Source organism: Aedes albopictus, chromosome 3 (assembly GCF_035046485.1).
Source record: "Aedes albopictus strain Foshan chromosome 3, AalbF5, whole genome shotgun sequence".
In the NCBI taxonomy this organism is placed as follows: domain Eukaryota; kingdom Metazoa; phylum Arthropoda; class Insecta; order Diptera; family Culicidae; genus Aedes; species Aedes albopictus.
This window is the reverse complement of record NC_085138.1, coordinates 227,758,058-227,783,712: the sequence shown is the minus strand read 5'-3', so window position 1 is coordinate 227,783,712 and position 25,655 is coordinate 227,758,058. Positions and strand designations below refer to the sequence as shown.

Here is a 25,655-nt window from a genome sequence, read left to right as displayed (position 1 = left end):
GTGTCAAGTGCTCGACTGAAGAAAACCTCGCATTCGTTGTGGTATTTATACTAGAAGTGTATGTGTAGGTACGTGTGTGGGTAAAAGTGTAGGTATAAAAATGTAGGTACAAAATTGTAGGTACAGATTTGTAAAAAAAAAGGGGTGTATCTACCTGTTAGAAAACAGGGTGTCAATAAGATACCTAAAGCTAGGAAAATTCCTACCGATTTGGTAGGTAGTCAACCACACAACCAACACCAATTGACTACCTACCAAATCGGTAGGAATTTTCCTAGCTTTAGGTATCTTATTGACACCCTGTTTTCTAACAGGTAGATACACCCCTTTTTTTTACAAATCTGTACCTACAATTTTGTACCTACATTTTTATACCTACACTTTTACCCACACACGTACCTACACATACACTTCTAGTATAAATACCACAACGAATGCGAGGTTTTCTTCAGTCGAGCACTTGACACTGAAGAAGTCTGTAAGTCACAGACGAAATAGGCCTATCTGTCCGAAGATAAGCACAGTAGTAGAATTAAAAGGAATTTGCTCGTCCTTTCTAGTTTTTCTTTAAAAGAGTTATTCATTTTTTATTTTCTTTTGCAAAAGTAAAGTATTAGTGAAGTGTTTTTAAATTAAACTAGAGTCTGAAGAATTTTCAGTTTGAAAGCCGTTTGGTTCAAGTTTCTAACTGACTAGTGGTAGTTGAAATTTTGAAAAATCATCAAAAAATATAATCAACATGTTGTAACTTCTTATAAAGTGCCCAAAGATTTTGCCAAAAAAAAGTTTCTCAACTAGTCAAAATTTGTTGAAAACTTTTTGATAAATTCTAAACTATTGTTAACTTTTAATAAGCGTCGCCCAGTGTGTCTGAATCTCACATCCAATAGTAAATCATCTGTAAGTTTTTGACTTATCAAACAACTTTGCCAAAGACACTAACTCTCTAAGTAGTTATGACTCTGACATATCCAGGATGATTTTTTTTTGTCAGAATGAGGTCTATTTATCTCTGGAATCACAGAAATTGATGCCCCTAAGTGGTATGCAGATCCTCAGGTACGTCTTTGGTGCAATAACTGCTCGCACATCTTAAAGCGTATTTAATTAAATCAATGACATTGCATAAATTATTGAAAAAATGTTTAATTCGACGGCGTTATATTGTTTATGCTGCAAAATCTAAATATCTGGCGGTGCGAAGTAATGAATAACAACGGTTTAGTCTTTGGGACAATATTAGATGAATATGGGTACCATTAACCTTCATGAAGGAGTTTTCATACTGCTGATAGCAATAACTTGGCCCTCCGAGCCATTTATCACAAAACGGATTTTCAATAGAATAAAGTTGCTCTTGAAGCAGTGAAAATAATGCAATGATATATTCACAAATTCGGGCAATTTTGGCTGATTATTCTGATTCTAAAATGATGTACATTTTCGTGACGTTACAACGCGAGCAGAACCCTGTTTGAAACTGAACGGGCGTTGTAACGTCACGAAATGTAAAGGTCGATTTCCCAAAAACAAATCCGAAATTTACATGTTTTATTCCATTGAATTGAAGAACAAACCAATAAATTTCAATGGTGGAAAAAAAATTCAGAATATCCTAAAAATCTGAGCAGATTTTTTAATATGTTGGTAGCGCGTTAGAGAGGGTCGGATTCTAGCGCGTTGTAACGTCACGCTACAAATACGCATTTTGAACACGTTTTTCTAATGAAAACTAAATGTTCAGTAGATCAAATATATCAGAAATTTTACAAGGAATCCGAATACGAAAAAATATTTTGAGGTTTACGCTCGTTTTCATGAGTTATAGTGGAAAATCTGACTACGAATGCGTCAAAACGTTGTAACGTCACGGTAGAATGTGTCAATAACAATCATGATCTATTCAAATTCAGATTGAATTGAGCTACACATTTTGAAATGGAGATCACCAAATGAAGCAACTGTTCGTAACTTGGCGGTGCGGTGCTATATCGATACCACAGTGTCTATCGATGATCAAAACAAAACAACCACTAATGAATGCGGCAAACAAAATTGCGAATGCTCGAGGGTCAGGTTTTGGGACAGAGATTTCTGTGGGAAAATTTCACAGTACGGAAAATTGGCTGATTTCGATTATAACAGAATTACAAGCTAATGATTAGGAAGTGTATTCCAGGAATAGGGGTACTTACGTATTTTCGGCAGTTTTGTTCTCTTCGTCATGGGGGGTTTTTGAAACCTGTTGAACTCAGGGTTGACCTCAAATCCATCCCAACGAAGCTGAGTTAAATGCCCAATTTTCATGAAATTTGGCCCACAAAAAAAAATCCCTATGACGAAAAGAACAAACTTGCCGATAATACCCTTAGTCACCCTAGTTGTTGAGAATTTCCCACGTTGTAAAACGGTCCAAAAGGTTCTCTCGTCATTGCGTGACTGTTTGGAGAGCCACAGTTTCGGACAAAATGAAATATTACTAATTTTTAATACAAAAGGAACAAAACATTGAAAACTACGGACACGAATGCACTTTCATGTGTAAAGTGTCGATAATAAAATGAAATAAATAAATAAATAATTGAAAACTAGATATCAGGGACAGTACAGGACGTAAAATGATACTCATTGGTGGGTACTTATGAAAAATTAAATGTCTTGGATACTGCTCCAGCTGCTAGTGCAACGATTAGCCGGATATTTTTATTGGAAATAGAAAATAACTTAAAACTCAAGATATAGACAATTTGCGACATGTTCTCAAGAATTTTAAATTGTAAATTTTCTAGTTTTATGTTATCAGGGAATCTGGCTGTTGGTCTGAAATTTAATTAAAGAATGCATTTGCGATTTTTATGTCCGTGTTATGAGTTGTGAAATACTTGCAATTATCCATATATATATTTTTTTTGTTTTCAAATATCTGGACGAGATAAATTATTTGGAAAGTCATGCTCTTTATTGTGCTTTCTTGTAATATTTGGTTTCACAAATTGGTTTCTGGTAGATCTTGAAAATTGTATATATTCCCTTTTATAATCGTGAGTGTTTACTTACTTGCTAGTTCTGCAAACAAAAAAATATGTAAGACAATCTTGATGGCGTTAAGGTGAAATTACTGGTAAAAATGTAGGGTCTTGTACCATTTGGGCAGGTGTACCTATTTTGGGCATTTGACGCTATAACAAAGTCAATTTCAAACGAATTGATTTGAATTTTTGTATTGAGTTAGGCACGTACAGTATCTTAATCTATACAAAAACTCAAATCAATCGGTTTGAATTTGACTTAGTTATAACGGCAAGTGCCCAAAATAGGTACACCTGCTCAAATGGTACAAGACCCTAATTCTCATTTTTGAAGAAACTTTGAAGATATGTTAGGGAAATCCTTTGAAGAAACTAGTGAAACAGATTTCTAAGAAATAGCTAGATTGAAATCAGAATTCTGAATTCCAAAAGAATTTCTGCTGAAACAGGTTAAAAGTTTTCTTAATAAAAACATACTGGAATTTATGTACACCTTTTAAATTGACAGCACTTTTCGTGAAACTTTTGACGTGTGTTCTGTTTGTCCCCTAGGAAACATTAGCATCATCCCAGGATAAATTAATGGAAGAATTAAGATGAGAATTAATTACGAGAATACTGATTGAAACAATAAATGCTTTTTTTTTAATCACTGAGTACTGACAGAATTTGGCGGATTTAAAAAAAAATCAAGTGATACAGTACGAGCACCGGTTTTAACCAGTCTAAGGATTTTTTTTTTATAAAAATAACCAATATTCCTATGAAAATTACCAATGTGCCAAATGAAAGGTTTTAATCTATATTTTGTTGGAAAAATGCAGAAATCAAACTAATACTTGATTTTTTTTTTGCATTAAAACTGGCACTGGTCAAAATAGCTACATTGCCGCAGTTTTGGCCATATTCTCAACTTTTGTTTCTACTTTGCCCAATCACGTGTGTTTCTTATGGGAGTGGCCAAATTGGAAGCACTCTGGGAAAAATAGCCATTTAGGAGCTGATTTATTAAGGAATGTTTTTTCTTCCAGTTTTTAATCAAACTGTATAGTTTTCACAGCTGCAATCATCATATTATTTTAGGATCCACTAGAATAAGATATATTTATACCGATTTAGATCGCAACAGGCTGAATACCGTACTATGGCCAAAACTTCGGACTGGCCAAAACTAAAGCTTCTACCCTAGTGGATTTCCTGAAAAAAACATAGACAAATTATCAAATGTAACTTTTGGTGAAATTATTTTTAAAATTTCTGACTGATTTCTTGAGTACTATTTTTAGCATATTTTATAGGAATCTTCTCTATAGGAATGTTTGCAGATCAGAAGGAATTTCTCAGCCTATCCAGGTGCATGGGCAATTCCTTGCCTGAATCGCTCAAGAAACCGTTTTTTTCGATCGCTGTCGGCAGAAATGACAGTTCAAATGGCAGTCACCGTAGGAAATTCCTGCCAGAAATTGCTCAAGAAGTTTCTTGAGCGATTTCATTTACCAAACTGGGCTTATGCAGGAACTTCGAAAAATTTACCTCGACAAATTAATTTAAGCCTTTTCCTTTCAATCCTTTTATTGTTGAAAAGACTCCTTCAAAAAAATCTCTCAATTTTAAGAAAAGGTATTACGGTAAAAATTTACTTCGTCATATGCGCTAATATCCGTCACATCAGATGGAAAATAGTCAATCATTTCATATATTATGACTTACCTTTGCCAATCCCTCATTAGATTTGTATTTGTAATTGTATTTTAAATAATTCATCTGACATGTTAGTCTTAATGAATAAAATTAAATTTGCAAAAATTAAACTTGCGATGGACGCAAAAAGATGTAGACTATCGATAACCAGCCTCTATAGCACTGGAAATCGAATAATTACGTAAATTTCACGTTTCAATTTCACTTCATTTATGAAGTGCCGAAGACAACCACGAGAAATCAGCAGCTATAGGAATTGTTCTTCATCGCCGGTCAATTTTTACTTCGCCAGATTCACTTGTTAAATTAACCTTCAATTCACATCACACCCCACAAAATTAAAACTGTTTTCTTTATTCATCATAACACAGCAATTGGAATGCAATAAAATCAGGTTATACTCAGAAAAATGAGCTCTTCCGATTAGGCTATAGAAAACAGTAATATTTTATTCACTAAACAACTCAATTGACATGGAAACTCTAAAAATATTATAAAAAAAACAGGGTGGTGCTATTCTTGTTTCGCTCAATGTACTGCCTCGATTCTTATCAATGGGAAACTTCTGCAAACATTTCTAACAGGATGCCTGTCTTGGCGTGGTGGTTTGAGTACATCAACCAAGCCGTTTCCATTTCGGCGACGTTAGGCAAAGGGTTTACGCATCCGATGTATTGTTCATATGTGGTCTTCATTCCTAATTTTAACCTTCTAAATAAGCAATTTCACACTTGTTCGCACCATAGCGGATACTATCAAATCTTTCATTTCATTACCAACTTTAAAATATCTATTTACTCTCTTGCCCTTTGAGTAGACAATTATCGATAAAACCATAAAAGTTTCAATGTTTTATGGCATAAATTTCCAAAATGGAGGGGAACGTGCCTCTGGAGCCGACCTACTGATAAGTACATCGTAAAAATGATGAATGGAAATTCCAAAATTTAGAATTCTTATAATCTTAAAAAGGGCAAATAATCCCTGGATACAACATGCAGGAATCTTCATAGAATTAATTGGAAAATGTTGAAATTTTATTCCAAATTGATTTTGTTTTTTTTTCTTGTATTCCCAAATAATAGACACTACCTATTTAGTTCTATTCGTAGAAGATGTTCCGCCTGTCTTATTCGCTTCTAGCGCATTTGACTACTCCTCCGTGTGCAGCATAGTAGTCCCATGTTAATAGGGATTCCCATAGACCATGGGACAACTATGCCGCAAACAGCAAAACTACACTATGAAAAGGTAGTCGAGAAAACTCCTAACGGGAAACGGGAATCGAACCCGCCGTCCCGGAATGGCGATTCAAATTGGCTACTAAACTACCTGATGAAGACCTCTTGATCACGAGTATGTCCCAGGCAAAACTAAGACAGAATGAAAACTCAACTGGCGAAGAATGACGCAAATCCCACGTGAGACATAGTTCAAGCTAAATGTGCCATTTAACGATTTAACTTATTTCATTAACGTCATTAATGCAAATTTTTGTGTACTATACCGAACATAGAAATTACGTCATGAGTCTTTTACGCATGTCGTTGAGTTACCTAAATTGTAATTGTAATTGTTTTATTTATTCATAACGGTAATAAATTGCACATAGAATGTTTACACAAAGCTCGTGGTGGGAATAATATAGGGTGGGGCGGGGCAAGATGGGTCGCGGGGCAAGATGGGTCAGTGCCATTTTCGAGCGCATATGTTTTGATTATGTTAATAATTTTGTTAGATGACCAGCATGAATATACCGGCATCAACATTTCAAAAGGGCGTAACTGCTTTTTTTCACATTCACATCCATTAATCGAAAGAGGAGGATTTTATCTTTCTATTTGTGCTAGTAGATTGCTCGAGAGGGATGGGATACGCTCCACAGCTTTGTGAGAAGGCATTGGTTGTAAATGCAGTTACGCCCTTTTGAAATGTTGGTGCCGATACAATAGTTTGGGGCATTGATTGAAAAATTATTCACTCTCAATGGAAATAAAAAATAAAATGGTTTTCAGCCATTTTTCTTATGCGATACATTCCATATAATCTCCATATAAACGGCCGCGGGGCAAGATGGGTCACCTTCAATTTTGAACGTATTTTGGAGCATTCAAAAGTTATTTATTTTTTATTACAAGACTATCTCATAAATGACTTCAATCAAGCGGAATGAACGCTCAAAATTATAACATAAAATAATGTTAATTTTTTAGTGAAAACATCGATTTTTAAGTCGCCTTAGGACCACACAAATCGTAAAGTTTTTTTATATTCCAAATAAATTTATAAAATGTTTACTAGTAGGCAGTGTTGGTAAACTCACACTCAAAGCGCACTCATGAGCCGCTCCTGCGTGAGCAAACTCGCGCGCGATTCTGAATCATTTTCTCACGCGCGAGATTTTCATGCAAAATCTCGCTCTCACGAGTCAAGCGCCGAAATCTCGTTCGCTTGTAAAACGAATCCAAATTAATTTAAACGGCTATCAATGTTGTTGTATGCTAGATTTGCTTTTGTTCTATCATACAATCCTAAAAACTTCGGTGTAAACAATAAGAACACCAAGAAATAAAGCAATGAGTAAAATCACGAGTCAACTCATGCATGATTTTTTCGACGGTGAGTTTGGCGAGTCAAGAATCGCGCGTGAAACAACTCAACCATGAGATTTGAGAATTTGAGTTTTTACCAACACTGCTAGTAGGTCTTGTTTACTCAGCATGGATATGGAGCATATATGAATGCAGAACAAATATTATATTTTGACGTTTTCCGTTGAGAAAATGTGAATTACTTAAAAGGTAACCCATCTTGCCCCGCACTTTTTTCACGGCGCAAAATCGATCACTTTTTAAAACTGCTTGTTTAACATCATATTTTGTATTTAATGAACTTTTTATGGACTTTTAGCATAGCTAACTAGTGTATTAAAGAGTAGCGGACGAATACAAACTAATACGATTTGTATTTATAAAGTTAAGGCTCCCCCAGACCGACGCGACTCTTTTCCAGCGACACGACTTTTTGTCGCTATGTTTTTGTCGCGAAATCGCTGCGCACTGATTTGAAGGGGACCTTCCACACTGCGACGATGTCGTCGCAGGCGACAAGCGACAGTGCAGCGATTTTTGTACTTGTCGCCGGTGTGTCGCGGCGCTGGTCGCTGCATGCACAGTTTTTGTCGCTGTCGCGAGGCGACTAAGTTTTGTTTGTGACTAGTTTTCGCGTTGGTGTAGATGGTTGATGCGACGCATTTATCGCTGTAGTCGTTGAGAAAAATCGCGGCGATAAAAAATCGTGTCACAGGAAAAGTCGCCTTGGTTTGGGGGAGCCTTTATGGTGATCCATCCTTAGGCGACTCATCTTGCCCCACCCCACCCTATCACTAACATTTGATGCATCTTCACTTCAATTATGCAATCGATCCTCCTTCTCTTCTCGGCGAAACGTCTCCACTGAGGCAACGCCTGCTTCTCAGCTTGTTCTATGAGCACTTCCACAGTTATTGGGAACTGTTTTGTTTTTGCTTGGGACATAACCACACTGCGACCAATAAATTTGAATCCCTTAACAAAAAGAGTCAAGAAATGACGTTGATATTGAATTGAAAAATGTCGATAGTTAGAGGGTTTGTAAAAGGCATAGATTACATGGAAAACTTTTGTAAAGTTATTGTTTTTTTTAATTTAAATTTAAATTTAAAAAACAGTGACCCGTCTAATTATTTTCGGTGCACTACAAACCCACCAAGTATCATGACATTCGAAGATCCACTATATTGATTTTCTACAGTCAAGTAACCCTCTAATACCCAAATTTTAGATTTTGATCTAAATATCATTTTTCGTCATCTAAAATCGATTTAAGCATGTTTTGGAAGATGATTCTTTTTAATTCTCGATTTCGTGAATTTCAGTTTTCGATTTTTCTAATTTTTATTTTTGAACATCCCCACAGTTTAATATTTTTCCTGGAAGCCTATTTGGGGTACGGATTTTTTGAGATGAAAACATTTTGAAAATTTATGATTATTGTTGAAATATTTTTATTTTTATTTTTTTTCATAGAAAATTTTATTTTCCGTGTAATTTTAGGGAAAATAATTTTAGAGTGTATTCGATTCCCTTAAACTATTAAACAAGGATAGAATCATTTGGGAAAAATTTAAAATATGTTAATTGTAGCGATTCAATACAAAATAAACAATAACTTCTAAAAAGTTATTAAAACATCAATTTCCCAATGATTTTCAAAAAATATAAATACGCTTTAAAATACACCAAAAACCATTTTGAGACATACAAAACAGTCCTAAATGTCAGCCAAAAATATAAAAAATTTGATTTTCAACGAAACAAAAATTACAAAAATGCTCAAACTATACCCCGTTTAAAGGCGGGGTTGGGTATTAGAGGGTTAAACATAATACTTATGACACACATGTGATACAAGAATCACTGTACGATTGCGATTGAAATGAGTGCCATACTGAAAATTCTCTCAGTTCAAGTCAGTCTTGTTGGAATTTTCATGACACTGCGTACCGTTGTACAGGAATCACACTCGTATCACATGTCTGTCTGGGGTATAACATAGAGAAGTGGAACCATCTCGGTAGGGCTTCTACTTTGGGTTGGGCACTTTTTTGCTGTAAATCATCCAACTTCAAACCAAATAACACAATTTTGGAACGCGGTGAGATACGTATAATATCTAGCCGTGTACAAAATGTCTAGTAAATTGGTTTGGAATTGACCGAGTTGTAGCGAAACAGTATCCAAAATACCGGCCACTGCCCCTCTTACAGTTCATTCTATTACCCTGATGTAAAATGTCATGTACATTTACTTACCTTACTGATCCGACTAAGGCCTGAGTGTCCTCTGCTGTATGAGGAAGTCGTTTCCATTCTATTCGGTCCATGGCTGTGCGTCTCCAGTTCCGTACTCTATGAAGGGTCCGCAAATCGACCTCCACTTGATCGATCCACCTATCTCGCTGCGCATCACGTCTTCATGTACCGGTCGAATGGCTCCCGAGAACCATTTTAATCGGGTTGCTATTCGACACCCTGATGACGTGACCCGCGCATCGTAACCTCCCGATTTTATCGGTGTGGACGCTGGTTGGTTCTCTCAGGAGCTGATACAGCTCGTGGCTTCCATCTACACTGCGCCGTAGATGCTACGCAACACCTTCCGTTCGAAAACTCCAAGGGCGCGTTGGTCCTCTACACGTAGAGTCCATGTGTTGTGCCCATATAGAGGACTACCGGTCTAATCAGCGACTTGTAGATAGTTAACTTTTTGTGACGGCGAACTGTGCTCGATCGTAGAGTTCTGCGGAGTCCAAAGTAAGCTCGATTTCCCGCCACAATGCGTCTCTGAATTTCTCTGCTGGTGTCGTTGTCGGCGTTCACCAGTTCACCAGTGAGCCCAAGTACACAAATTCTTCAACCGCCTCGATTTCATCACCGACGATAGAAATTCCGGATGGCGGGCGTGGTGATTCCTCCCTGGAGCCCTTTGCTATCATGTATTTTGTCTTCGACACATTAATGGCTAATCCGATTCGCCTGGCCCCATTCTTTAGTCGGATGTACGTTTCCGCCATCGCCATCAAATTTAATCATCAGCAAAACCAAGCAGCTGAACGGACTTCGTGAAAATCGTTCCACTTGTGTTTGTCCCCGCTCTCCTTATCCACCCTCTAATATGAGGCTAATGCAATGTTGAACAGTAAGCACGAAAGACCATCACCGTGCCTTGATTAATCGTATCAGTTTATCCGGGAATCAGTATTCGTGCATAATCTGCCATAGCTGGTCTCGACCCATTGTATCATACGCCGTTTTGTAATCGATGAACAAGTGATGTGTGGGCACGTTGTATTCGCGGCATTTCTGCAACACCTGGTGGATGGCGAACATCTAGTCCGTTGTAGCGCGTTCACCCATGAATCTATCCTGATATTGCCCCACGAACTCTTTTGCAATCGGTTATAGACGGCGGCATAAAATTTGAGAGAGTATCTTGTAGGCAGCGCTCGGTAGTGTGATCGCGCGATAGTTCCCGCAATCCGATTTGTCGCCCTTTTTGTAGATACCTTCCATCCATTCCTCCGCTGATACTTGCTCCTCCCAAATCTTGGTAATGACCTAGTGTAGTGCTCTCACCAGTGCTTCTCCACCAAGATCACTCTTTGAATGTGCATTCAATTTGCATCTAATGTATGAAAATGCATTTTTATATATTTTTCATCAACTCATCATTGATATATTTGATATATTTATACGCCGGAAACTTCGGAAGGTGGAACTCCCTCTACAGCTCCGGCAGCCGGTTGTGTGTACATATCCTGGTACGATTGGGAGGGCCGAGGCTGCGGCAGCGGAGAGGATGCCATGATTGAGGATACCGTTTCGACGATGGATTTCGCAACGACGGCGTTCCCTGTGGTGGACCCTACGTGAACCACCGAGAATCGATCCGGCCACGACCAAGACAGATAAGTTGTATTTCGACGCAAAGTATGTCACGCTCATCATCGGACGCGGCGGGAACAAGCTCCGCGAAATTCCGAGTTTTGGTACAAATAGACAAGCAGCATAACGAGAACGGCCGGAACAATGTGTCGGTGATGGACGATCAGTGGAATGTTGACCGCATGCGAGACATCGGTGAAAGATGGCAGGGAAGACTCAATAATATATTCAATAAAGTTTCGTCCTAGGTTTCGTCACTTCATTCAATCTTAGTTTGTTTTATATTCTTCAAATGACACAACAGCAGCTGTTAAAAAAATGTTTTTGTCTAAGTTAAACTGAGTCAGTTTAGCCTGGATATTGGGGTCAACCCCACCTGGAAACTTGGGGTCAACCAGGCAAAACGTGCTTTAGTCTGTCATTAAGTATTAAGTATTGATTTTTTTCTGAGTATGCACAACACCTCTCTGTTAATAGAATTGTCAAGGGCTTGAGGATAACTCCATGAGTTTGGGGGTAATAATAATGAATAATTGCATCAAAATGCATTTGAATGCAATCAATTTTTTTTTTCATATATCAGATGTCACAATAGTGATCCACCCCTTGTTCTCCACCGTATTTTAGAAGCTCGCTCGGTAGTTGATCTGCTCCAGCGGCTTTGTTGTTTATTAACCGGCCAACTTCCTTCTCAATCTCTTGGAAATTAGGGGCAGGAAGTCTTTCGTCCTGCGCCATCTCTCGACCAGCTCTCGTTCACTCGTGAGAGGATTCCCGTGATTGTCTCGGCACATGTCGGCTTGTGGCACAAAGCATCCGCGTGAAAGGTGCAGCTTCTCATAGAACTTTCGTGTGTCCTTAGCGCGGTACAGGTCTTCCATCGCTTCGCGATCTCGTTTCTCCTGCTGGCGCTTTTTCTTCCGGAAGACTGCCCGGATAAAAACTAACCATAGGGTGTATGGTGAAAACCATTCCTGCACCATACAGTGTACCAGCTACAATAAAGTGTATTGTAATGAAATGGTTCGCTATACTATACATTTACATTGGATTTTTATGTAACAATATATTATACTGTTTTTCTTACGTTTGAACCATTCACTTTTCCGAAACATTATTTTTCCGTGAATTTTTAATTATTTCTGGTGTTCGATTTGAATAGATCGTATGTTTGCTGTGATTCCTTTGCAGATTCGACCTATTCAAATCGAACACCAGATTTATTCAGTTTAAGATTTTTTCCGTGCTTTGTTTTGTTGAAGTTTGTGACTTTTTTGATGCAAACACGTTTGTTATGCTCGGTTTCATCGCCGGGGTCATATATGACCCCTCCGGCTCCAAAGGGTTAATGCCAATAACATGTTTAAATCAGTGGTAAAGCAGATGTCCTAAGAACTGCAGGTCCAAGCAGGGATCCAAGAGATATGGCGGGCTCGAGGGCGGGCTAGGTGTGTAGAAAGCGATGAGAGAAATACGAATGCAATGTAGGCCAACCCGGAAAGATGCAGGTCAGATTACCGTAAATCAGTAGATGAGTTCAACATTTCAACACTATTCTTTCTGTATTTGCATTTAGGGGAGTTTTCTCCTCTTCTCTCATGTGAACTTGCCTTCGACCACAATCGAATCAAATGCGGTTGACAAACTTTATCTTTGACGTAGAGCCATCTTTAACATATGGACTGGACTGAACACTGAAATGCCTTTTAATATAGGTTCGTCTGCAGGTTCGCTTTTTAACCTAACTTATATTTGAATCGAACTTGACAGTTATCTCATGAGTTGTTATGTATTTCAAAATTTAGTCAAACTGGTGCCTCAATATTGCAATAACGGTTAAGCACGCTGTAATGATACTTATGTACCTCGTCACCCACTTCATGCAACTACATTAGTGGTCTAATAACACTTAGCGCGCTCGGCATAGTTCCATCATGCCGCTCAAAGTGTTGCCACAAATAATGCTTAGTTTGCGAAACCCGGTTATCTGGCTGGTGGGGAATGGGAGCCTAAGCTTCAACTGTTAATGCAATCAGAGACTACTCAGACTTAGACGTGGGCGATCCACGTGGGTTATCCAAAACGCTCTGGGAATTCCCAAAGCGCATTCTAATAAATCTAATAAGCCTAAGATGCCATTAACCGGAGGAAAATGGCAAGATAATATAACAATATATGGTTTATGTAATGTAAAACAATTCAACATAACAAAAGAGAACCATTCCAAAACCATTTGATTAAATGTATAACCAGTAGTGAAATTACAATTAAAAACAATTTATTTACGGTACATTTTATTGTTTGAAACCATTCATGTACCATACAATGTACGGTATATTTAAACCCACGTATCAGTATTTTGAACAATTCATTAACAATAAAATGTATGGTTTTGCAAAAAAATATATATGGAGAAAAATATTTTTTTACATTGTTACGATACTTAACAACCTGTATAATATATTGTAAAAATCTTATTTACAATTCACGGTATGGTATGGATCTTTTCGTAAAGGAAATTTCCTTGACTTCCTTGGGCATAGAGTATCTTCGTGCCTGCCACACGATATACACATGCAAAATGGTCATTGGCAGAGGAAGCTCTCAGTTAATAACTGTGGAAGTGCTCATAGAACACTAAGCTGAGAAGCAGGCTTTGTCCCAGTGAGGACGTTACGCCAAGAAGAGAAGAGGAGGAGGTATGGTATCCAACATTACATCTTATTGTTTTTGTATTTTTATTTTTACAGTGGTGTCTATTGTAAAAATATGGTTCTAAATAGTACTGTTACTTTATAACGTTCGGTTTTTCTACTGTATTTTTTATTCGGGTGAGTTCTGTCTGTTCCGCGCCTGTCTATAACGTGCCTCGTTCGCCCTCGTGCGGTGTTGCAACATTCTCGCCCATGCTGCATTCGTCTCGTTTTTCAACTGTTCACATTCGCCGTCCTACCAGTCGTTCCTGTAATCCTGAGTCGCGAAGCCTAGTGCTGCAGCTGAGGTACTACCTATATGGCGGATCGTAAGTCCCTCCAGCCATCTTCAAGTGTAGCTACGCCACATTGCTCCTCCGTTGGCAGGGCCTCTGCTAACTACTGTGCAAAGTCTTGAGCCACTTCTACGTTACACAACCGCTTTTTGATGTTGAGCCGCGGCGTTCGACTTCGACGCGTGTTAATAACCGTCAGAAGATTTGAGCGCATGCATACAGAGAATAGGTAGTGATCCGAATCAATATTCGCACTGCAGTGTATTTGCGGACATTGTTTATATCCGTGACAAATTTACCGTCGATATGAACGTGGTCGGTTTGGCTTTCTGTTAGGTGGTCGGGTGATCTCCAGGTGGCTTCATAGATATCTTTGCGGGTGAAGAAAGTGCTTCGGACTACCATACCACGGGAGGCTGCAAAGTTTACGCATCACTGGCCGTATCCATTCGATAAAATGTGCAGGCTGGTTCGCCTGATTACACTTTCGTGTTCAGCGTAGTTATCCCATGTAGTTGAAGAAACGGCCCTTAACTCTGAACATGCACATCCTTGCGTTGATCGGTTGCCACTCGATAACACGTTGTCGCATCTTGCCCAACACTATGAATCCAGTTCATTGGTGGTACCACAGTTTTGGTAGAAGGTAGCCGCTCGATGCACGCTTTTTACGCTTTCTGTCCAGTCCAACAAAGTTCCTGCAACGCCACGTTGTTGAAGTTACGGGGATGTAGTTCGCTGTAGATCATCCTATCCATCCTGCGAAACCAAGTGAGTCGTATTTTCTCGCCGGAGGGCCATCGTGCCAGTTCTGTTAAGCGTCCCAGACAATACTGGGCCGACCACGCTGATGGCGCTACCACCTTGGTGTTTTTCTATATTGAAAGGATTTGAACTGACTGGGGTGAGATGCAACCACCTACATGACTGACACCGCAATGGTGTAGGTGGTTGCCTCTCACTCCAGTTGGTCTAGGTTTCATCCTAGGTAGTCTACGCCATCGGTATTTTTGAAACAAACTATCTTTTTTTTCCTTCTAAACCATAGGGGGATAATCTGCAAACAGACACCCTAACAGGAAGGTTAGGATAGTGTGGGGCTGAGGCCGTCTTCTACTACAATAGTAGAAGCCATGACTACTCTCTCCTCGACCCACTAAACACATTCCTATGGTCGCCAAACCCTACGTCTCTCCGGAACCACCAAGAAGGTATTGCTTCAGAGAGGAGCTAGTGCATATTGCACCCTCAAGGTTAGCTGCGTAGCCTGCAGCAACGAACATCGATGACTCGCTTTGGAGAGTCCATCACGGTAACATGCTGGCGCTTAGCCAGTTTCCCGAGTGGTCCTCACCACTCCCTTTGTCCGCGGAAGGCGGGCAGGGTCAACCCCGCCCGCGCCCTACTGCTGAGCGGACATCAAGAACTGATGCTCACATGCAACCCGATCTGACCTGCCCGTAAGGAAGGGTATCACTACCCTTCAGGCCCTATCAGATGCATCCGTAGGTTGCAGACAGCAGGGTCTCACCTACCCCGACCCTTGCCGGGGACCCCTTTCCAACCACGGGCTCGGATCCAACCCAGTGGACCGACGCCACGACAGCACCGCTACCGGGACTTCCTCTCCGCGGCCGCTTAATTGCTGTAAGGGTCGATCTCGACCGCAGGGCACCGGTATGACCTACGAAGCCGACTTCGAACCCCTGGACCACTTTTTGCACTGCATCTGGACTAGCCATTCTCCGAGTCCAAGCGCCACCTCCTCTGTAGCTCCCAGACGATATGGGTAATAGCCGTTGAAACGGCGTTCCAGCCAAACTCATCCCTAACATCCTCTGGACCAAATTGTCCGGAGTTGTGTCCTCCCCGCATGTGGCAAGCATGCGGTCACGCATTGTGCGAAAACGCGGGCACACGAACAAAACGTGTTCCGCCGTTTCCTCTAAACCATTGCACACTGGTCATTCGGGAGAATCCGCATGCCCGAAACGGTGTAGATACTGTCGGAAGCAACCATGACCTGTAAGGACCTGTGTCAGGTGGAATGTAACTTCCCCATGGCGCCTATTAATGCAACTATCTACCCTCGGTATCAACCTATGGGTCCACCTTCCTTTGGTGGAACTGTCCCACGCGCGCTGCCATTTGACCATAGAGGCCATCCTGGCAGTCCTGCGTATGCCTCTTGTGCCGCGCATTTCGAAGCACTCCATGTCCTCACTGATAAGAATGCTGATAGGCACCATACCAGTAATGAGGCAGAGAGCGTCGTGTGACACGGTACGGTATGCGCTCGCAATCCGCAGGCACATAAGCCTGTAAGTACTTTCCAGCTTCCGTCGGTAGCATTCTAGTCGAGTCTAGTCTACACATACACAGCCATTCATTGAAAGAATCCTGGAAAATGATAGAATCGACTACTTCTATCATTTTTCTTGTCATTATCAATACTTGCAACGCATTATAAATGCATTACAAGTATTGAAGCGGCCAGGCCTACTGATTGATTGATTTGTCTTTATTAGAGAGACTTTCAGCTCTTGGCTGGTTCGTCTCTTCCAGGCCTACTGTGCAGCGTCATTGAATACAATTGAACTAAACCATAGAACGGCGACATCTCGTCAGCCGCTCCGTATAGTATGTGGTATAAAAGTTATGTATAAACGTTGGGAGGGACTTTGCTAAGAAGGTTAATGTCACTCCGTTGAAGCTCTTTCTCCTGGGATGGGACATAGGCATTTATTCCTCATGTCCTAGCTCGAAAGCTTAGGCTTAAGCGCCATTACTCGCTCTCTGAAACGAGAAGAAGTTCTGATTCCACACCCTTCACGCATACATGCTATATGGTTATTATTAGATAAATATATGCAAAAATAAATTAGGAACATTCTCACCAGGTCTCCGTTATTAAGGATTCCAGTACCACTGTGATTAGAACCATCCCTGACCAGAAACATACGGGAACGGTTTATGTTTGTTTCAGGTTTTAATCAACGACGAAGGCCACTGGTATTGCCACTCCTGTTTTCTTCCTTTTCCGCCCTTTTCTCATCACACTCACTCCATAAACCGATTTGTCTGATTCCGCGATACAGTTTCCAACTTTGAACGCCGCCCGATTATTGAAAAACAAACATTTAAATCACTAGCAGAATAAAAATTGCAACAAAAGCTCTTTCTTCTAAAATCATCAAAAAAAATATTCACAGCAGCATGTGCACTCTTTCGCCAGCCGAATCGATTAGCACGTGGAGGCCCCATAAATCACATGAGAGGAATTCCAACACTTCCTTTGCAGCAACACTAATCGTTAAAATTGGAACTGATCGGAACTGAAACAATACTCGCGGAAACTATCAGAAATATTGAAAAATCCGGGGCAAAGCACTACTAGCCGTTTTGCAAATCTATCGGCCGAACGGAACACCACGTATCATCGAGAAAAAGTGACAGACGATTTCCTAGCCGGAATGAGATTTTGCTGAACAAATAAATCCCAGCTTCCGTCGGTAGCATTCAGTACTTAACGAGGTGCCGCACGTCGGGCCGCCATACCTAAGAATGGACGTAGCAACACTAGCCAGAAGCTTGCGCTTACTGGCGTACACCGCAGAGCTATTGGACATCATCCGAGACAGTGCCGAAATAGCTGTGGAGGCTTTTTTACAGGCATAATCGACGTGGCTACCGAAGGTAAGCTTATCGTCGATCATCACGCCCAAGTGTTTGACAGAGCGCTTAGACATGATAGTGCACTCTCCTACACGGATCTCCGTCTGCTGCGCCGATTGCATGTTGTTAACAACCGTCACCTCTGTCTTGTGGTGAGCCAACTCCAGTTTCCTGGACCGCATCCACGCCTCCACAACCTTGATCGAGTGGTTGGTAGTCAACTTTACCTCCTCGATCGTTTCACCGTAGACTTCGAGCGTAATATCGTCAGCAAATCCGACAATCACCACACCCACTGGGTACTCTAACCTCAACACCTCGTCGTACATGACATTCCATAACACCGGACCCAGGATGGAACCTTGCGGGACTCCTGAGGTTATGTGAAAGCACTTCCGACCCACCTCCGTGTCGTAAACTAGTACGCGATTCTGAAAGTAACTTCCGAGAATCTTGTACAAGTACTCCGGTATCCCCAGACGCAAGAGCGCATCGGCAATAGCGGCCCAACTGGCGCTATTAAGTGCATTCCTTACATCCAGAGTCACTACCCCGCAGAAGCGAATTCCCCAAGTAACACACTTGTCACCGAAGAGTCACGGCAGCGCAGGTTTTTGTTGCGCAGAAGTCACTGAGACTTACTTCTAGCAAGTAAGTGTTTATTTGTTAGAAGTAAGCCACAGTGACTTTTGCGCAACAAAAACTTGCGCCGCCGTGACTCTTCGGTGACAAGTGTGTTACTTGGGTCCCCTCCTCTTAGGCTCAAGTGCTTTCTCGGCGGTTTTTGTAACCGACAAGATAGAGTCTACGGTGGACCTCCCCTTCCGGAAGCCATACTGGTTACTCGAAAGACCATTTACTCCCTCAGTGAACCGCAACATTCTATTGAGGATGATCTTTTCGAGCACCTTCCCCGCCGTGTCAATCAAGCATATTGGTCTATATGCCGACGGGTCTCCGGGTGGTTTCCCCGCCTTTGGCAATAGTACCAGGCTCTGCCTCTTCCAAGCTTCTGGGAAAACTCCCTCGTCCAGGCATTTCTGCATAGCAGACCTGAACATCTCGGGAGCCTCTGCAATAGCTACTTTTAAGGCCAGGCCTTACCTACGCTAAGGGACTTAGCTATCCCCGCAAGTTCCACATCGGTGACCCTCTCCTCATCGCCAGCCCCAGTCCCCGGCTGTCCTACGAAAGGAGGCCAAGGACTAGGATCATGACGCGGAAAAAGTCCTCCAATGATCCCCTCCAACATCTCTGGAGATTGCTCTGTAGGAGCCATCACACCTCTCGTCTTGGTCATAACGATCCTGTAGGCGTCACCCCACGGGTTCGTATTGGCACTCTGACAGAGACCCTCAAAGCAGGCCTTTTTGCTTGCTCTTATCTCGGTCTTGAGCGCGGCTTTTGCAGCGGCGAACACCACCCGCCGTTCGTTTCGCTCTTCCTCTGATCGTGCTCGCTGCATCCGCCGCCTAGCCCGTAGGCAGGCGCAGCGCAGGTCCGCAATCGCGTCGGTCTACCAGTAAGCCGGTGGCCTCCCATTTCTAGGGTGGACTCGCCTAGGCATACCAGCTCATCGCCGTCTAAACCGATTAAGTTTCGCTCACGGCGGAGCGCTTCCCTAAATACCTCTTCGTCGAAGTATGATGTCTTCCACCTACGATGGCTTGGCCTTGGCCTAGCCGCCTCTTCTTCTATCCGCTGTCTGATGTTGTTGTAGTCGATACTGTAGCGAACCGCCAGTTGGTCGCTGTGAGTGTAGCCATCATCTACTCTCCAGTTCGGACTACTTGTTAGGCCAGGACTACAAAAGGTCACGTCAATAATTGACTCCGCTCCGTTTCGACTATAGGTACTCTTGGTACCGACGTTAGCCAAGTCGACATCTAAGATGGCCAGTGTTTCTAGCAGGATCTGACCCCGCTGGTTCGTGAAAAGGCTTCCCCATTCCACAGCCCAAGCATTAAAGTAACCCGCTATTACCACCGGCCTTCGCCCTGTTAGCACGGTCGTTAAGCGGTCCAGCATTTGCGTGAACCGCTCGATCGGTCACCGCGGAGGCGCATAACAGCTACAGAAGAAGACCCCGTTTACTTTGGCGACCACGAAGCCCTCATAGGTAGTAGACACCAACTCCTGCACGGGGTATTTACCCGTCGTCCATATCGCCGCCATTTTCCTGGTCCCATCCGAGGCCCAGTTGCCGTTGCCGGCGGGTACTCGGTATGGGTCCGAAATGATGGCGATATCCGTCTCCCACTTAGAAACCGCCTGACAAAGCAGTTGCTGAGCCGCATTACAGTGGTTCAGGTTCAGTTGCGTTACCTGCACTGTGATTTGTTGTTCACTGCGGCTCTCTTAAAGGCCGGGCACCCGCACCACCCATCGTATGTCTGTTTTTCGAGGTTTTCCCGGTACAGATCATGCAGATGGGCGGACTCGTGCAGCTTTGGGCCTTATGACTTTCAGCGCCGCATCGCCTACACAGTTTGCGCCTGTCGGGGCCTTTGCAGTCCCACGACTTGTGTCCTGGTTCCAGACACCTGAAGCAAACCTCTGGTGGCTCGTGGAATGTCAGGTGACATACACACCAGCCCACCTTTATACTTCCTACTTTAACGGACTTTTTAACATCCGCCACAGGTAGCTGAACCAAGGCTATCTGTGTCCCTGCTGGCCCTCTCCGTAGCTTAACGGCTGCGGCGGCCACCTGCACATCGCACTGTTGCCGCAGTGCCGTGACGAGCTCTTCCACTTCGGTGATCTCGTCAATGTCTTTGACCTTCAGAGTCGCCTCATGTGTCAGAGCCCTCACCTGCGCACCCTCACCAAGGACCTCTTCTGCCAGCCTCTTGTAGGCGGCGCCCTTGTGTTCCTTCTGGCGCTTCAGCTCCAGGATCATCTCACCCGTACGAGTACGTCTAATACTGTGTATGTCGGCTCCAAGACCCTCAAGCTTGGCGTCGCTTCGCATCGTCTTCAAGACGTCCGAGTACTTAGACTGTTCCGTCTTGATGACGATAGCGTCGCCTTTCTCGCGCCTGGCACCTGCCTTCCTACGCCTTGGCTTGGCGTGCTGCACTTCTGCCTGCGGATTCACCTTCTTCTTTCTCTTCCGCTCTACCTTTGTCCAAGGAGGGTCCTCTCCTTGGATCGCCCTGCTCTGTGGCTGCTGAGGGCCCACCATTGGTCGCAACCCCTTGTTCCCATCCCATCCCATGAAACAAACTATCTGAACATGGGGGGATGTTAACCCGTAGGTACCGGCCCCTGTGTTGGTGGGCTCGATGTGTAGGGCATCAGCTGTGTGGATATTTTACATTGTTATGTTTAGTACTAGAAGTACACCCACTTACCGATTCCAGTGCAGCGTTGATATGAAATCTGAAAAAATCATTATTGCGTTACATAGTATGAGCGTGGTGTCACTGAGGGTGACCGAAGACGCGACTGCTCGATGGTTAAGAAGGGTACTCAATTCATACCTTAGATAGACATATCCGGATAAACAAATTACCCTCGACATTCAATAGGTCTTAAGCTTTTAAAAGTAAATTCTTTCTACTTCTGCTAACAAGAAGGTATTGTTTAGTATGTACATATGATCTCTTTTTGAACACGGTGTTAGCTGTCCAATATTTTTTCCCGTTGTGCAGTAGACGAATTCATAACGCTGTGGATCAAATTTTCGTTCGCTAAATTGTATTACAAACATGCTTTACCGTTGTCGTTACTCATGAGTGTCGTGTTTTTTGTTTTCTTCTCGCAATTTTCGGCTTTCGTACGTGCTCCGATACTGCCGCAATGTGACCACCAATCATCCGACGACGATACGATATCAACTGCGCGCGTAGGTAATGTGCTGTTGGTTATGATAGCATGCTTCACAATTTTCGCGAAAAACGGGTGTAGCAGATCAGCACAGGTCGGACCACTAATGACACGCAAGCGAGCTCTTTCTCCGGGGTCGAAACTGGTTTCATCAAACACGCTGCAAAAGATGCCCGCCAGAGAGGAGTTACCTCTACATGGGGCCGCCATCACCGGAGAAAGTGGCATCCGTTACCTGGACGTACCGGATAAGTCATTCTCCGACTTGAAGCAATATCGGTAAGTGAATGCAAATGATCATGTCCGCTTTGAAAACTTTATTTCTCAGGAGTTGCTAGCTCAAATTGCACTAAAAAATTCCATATGATAGTCTGACGTCACAAAGAGACAGACCGATAATGATGAAAAGTGTTAATTGATGCTAGGTAAAGGTTGAATATAACTGCCGAATATCCAGAATCACATGCTAATTACCTGCATCAGTGAAACATCAAAACAGAATAAAACATCACAATTTGCACACACATTTGCTCGTCAGAATTAACGACGCTTGGAATCGTAAATATGTCAACAGAAATATAAGCTAAACCCTTACATCGCCAACAGTAGCTTTATGGCGTGTAAACTAGTAATGGGAAAATTTCACGGTTTTTAAATAATAGTTTACCATTATTGGGAGTTTACACATGGGATTCGAATCATGTATGCGCTAGATCATAAAGCCTGTATCCGCAATAATCGGGACACAGAAATATAGCTGTAACTCTGCAATAGAAACATTAAAATTGCTCAAATTTTGCCTGATAATATCTTAAGATGCGTTCATTTCACCTGCAAAATTTCATGTGAATCGGTGAAGTACCTTGTGTTGTAGCAATGAAACAGTAGAACGCGAGCAATTGAATTTTGTACAGCCCCTGGTTTAACTTGTCAGCGCTGTAACTTTTGAATTTGATAAAGGAAATGGCTGAAATTTTGAACACAAACCCCTCAATCTACTTTACTTGTATAGGCAAAATTTCAAAAAAATTGATGCACTATCAACAATTTTATAGTCGAAGCATATATTGGTGCTGACCGTGATTTTAGCCCCTCAGACAACATCCTTATTGTATGGATTGTATTGTTGAAAGTACTACACCAATACTCATCAAATTTTGCAAGCATAATATATACATAATCAACCACCTTCTGTGAAAATTTCATGAAAATTGGCAGAGACATTCAAAAGTTATGAATGGGCAAACATCGCACATGAAAAACATGAAACATTTTCACTAACACTATCCCCTATCAACACCAGTAACATTAAGTTGATGAAATTTTGCAAGAAGGTGTCTCTATAAGTTTCAAAACTGCTTACGAAATTTCATAATTATCCTCACAGAACATTGAATTGTAGCGGAAAAGAACCATCCAGTATGCGAATGAAATTGGGTGATGATTGTACAAAATCCTAAAAACCACGTATTTTTGTTTCTCATCCACAGTTAAAAGTAATGCATCGATTTTTATGAAATTTTGCACAAATGATAAACATACATCAAAGAGTTCTCAGTTAATTTTTGGCCATTTTTTATTGATTCAGCACAGGGTTACAGCCGTGCTTCTATGTCCCGATTATTGCGGATACAGGCTTTAAATAGTTAATGGCTGAACCATTTATGATCTCCGTTTTGTGTAAATCGACAATTGAAAGTCTCTCTAATAAAGACAAATCAATCAATCAATAAATCGACAATGATTTTTCATAAGGGCCTAACTGACTTGTTCGATTTCTCTTCGTCGACTCTCTCGTTCGCTAATTTAACTTAATCAAAACAAACAAAATCATTATTCTTTTTGTTTCTATAGCAACATATAGTTGTCTTATTTTTTTATTTATTTATTATTAACATCAACAGACATCTTATGCCCCAATGATGGCCTTTTATAACTAATACATAATTATAAAATCTAAAAACAAAAACTGCATTTGAAATACAAGACAAAACAGGAACAAAAATGCGAAAAAGTCAAATACCGTAACAAAAAACATATAAAATCACAGTTCGTTATTGTTCGTAAAATATCTGCGGAATATTTGGGACATCGTTTGGCGGGACAAGTGGAAGTCGAAAAGGTGACCAACTCTATTGAACGCACGTTTCAATCCAATCAGCGACGTGTGTTGACCGTAATTGGTTCGTCGGAAAGGCAATCTAAACATCGCGTTGCTCCGAACGTTCAAGTCAACCGCTTCCAGAATGGCAGGGCAATCGACTCTTCCCTGAAAAGTGTCGACAATAAGCATAGCCTTTGCCATATCCCTGCGCGATTGGAGAGTTTCGAGTCGATGGAACTGACATCGATTGCTGTAACTTGGTAACCGGAGCGGATCACGCCATGGAAGCAGACGGAGCGCATAGCGGATGAAACGATGCTGCACTGATTCGATTCTGTTAGAACCATTCTAATAATGCGGATACCAAACAGCAGAGCAGTATTCGAGGGTTGAACCAAGGAGCAATACAGGGATTTTAAACAGTAAACGTCGGTGAAGTCCTTGGCGATGCGAAAAATGAATCCTAAGGTCCTAGACGCTTTGTCAACGATATATGCGACATGGTGCTTAAACGTAAGCTTAGTATCCAGGATTACTCCAAGATCTTTCACTTAATCGATGCGTTGGATTGTTGCGTCAGCTTGTAGTTGAACTGTATTGGTTGACTTATTCGGGAGAACGAGGTCACCGAACATTTACTTGGGTTCACAACCATCCGATTTAATGCGCACCATGTTGCGAAGGAATCGATATCTTCTTGAAGTTTCAAGGCGTCAGAGATGGAACGGATTAAAAGGTAAAGCTTCATATCGTTCGCGTATGACAGCCGAGGACATTACGTCATTAAAGTAGAGTAGGAAAATCAGAGGCCTTAGGTGACTTCCTTGGGGAATTCCGGATGTTGCCAAGAACTCTGTGGATTGGCAATCGCCTACGGAGACGCTTATTTTACGCACAGTAAGATACGATTCAAACCAACGCAGAAGGTTGCCGCTTAAGGTGAATATATAACGAAGCCTTAAACCTTAACCCTAAATTTTCAAGAGCACAAATCTGAGGAACCAAAAGACGGATTGCGCTGAAAAGTTGATCGATTGGTGACCCGCTGGTGGTGACCAATCGATCAATTTCAGCGTAAAGCAACCCTCGGTTCTTCAAATTTGTGCTTTTGAAAATTCCAAGTGTGGCTTCGTTATATATTCACCTTAAGCCGAGTCTCTCTAATTTAGCAGTTGCGATGGAGTGGTTAATTTTGTCGAAGGCCGCGGACAAGTCGGTATAGATGACATCTGTCTGCGATTTTTCGGCAAAGCTGTCAGCAATATCAGATGTGAGGCACAGGAGATTAGTAGCGGTGGATCTGCCCAGGATGAATCCGTGTTGCGTTTCGTTCAGGTATTGTTTACAATGAGGCAGCAGTGGGTCCATCAAAACTAATTCAAACAGTTTAGAGATCGCGCATAGACACGAAATACCCCGATAGTTGTTAACATTTTGCCGGTTGCCTTTCTTGTACATAGGAAACATCGTTAGACGTCTTCCAAATTGATGGGAACACTCCATTGGACAACGAGAGATTAAACACGTGCAGTATGGGAATCAGCAAACTTTCAATTCAGAAAATCAGAAGGTCCGGTCCGGGTTTCGTGGATGTTTTTAACCACGCAGCCGCATCGCAAATCATTGTCGCATCGACAACAAAGTTGGCCCAAGTGTCCTCTACCAAAGGAACATTATTTGCTGCCTCAGCAACACACGCTGCCGGAAGAGTCTCATTGCAGAAAATGCTGGAGAATTTTTCTGCAAAAAGCTAGCAAATAGTGTCTGGTGTGGATGCCACCTTTTCGTCCAAAGTCATCGTCCTAGGAAGACCAGATTCTTTCCTCTTCTCATTCACGAACC

At 41.9% G+C, this 25,655-nt stretch overlaps 1 protein-coding gene across 2 annotated transcripts in view; it reads left to right on the top strand.

The window, feature by feature from the left end:
• Positions 1 to 25,655, top strand: part of LOC109397745 (nardilysin) — a 63,946-nt gene that overhangs the window by 24,414 nt on the left and 13,877 nt on the right. For both annotated transcript variants that reach the window (XM_062859268.1, XM_062859267.1), the window contains exon 2: positions 21,733 to 21,988. In XM_062859268.1, coding sequence (XP_062715252.1) covers positions 21,750 to 21,988 — 239 coding nt within the window. In that variant the 5' untranslated portion in view covers positions 21,733 to 21,749. The remainder of the gene's footprint in view (positions 1 to 21,732; positions 21,989 to 25,655) is intronic.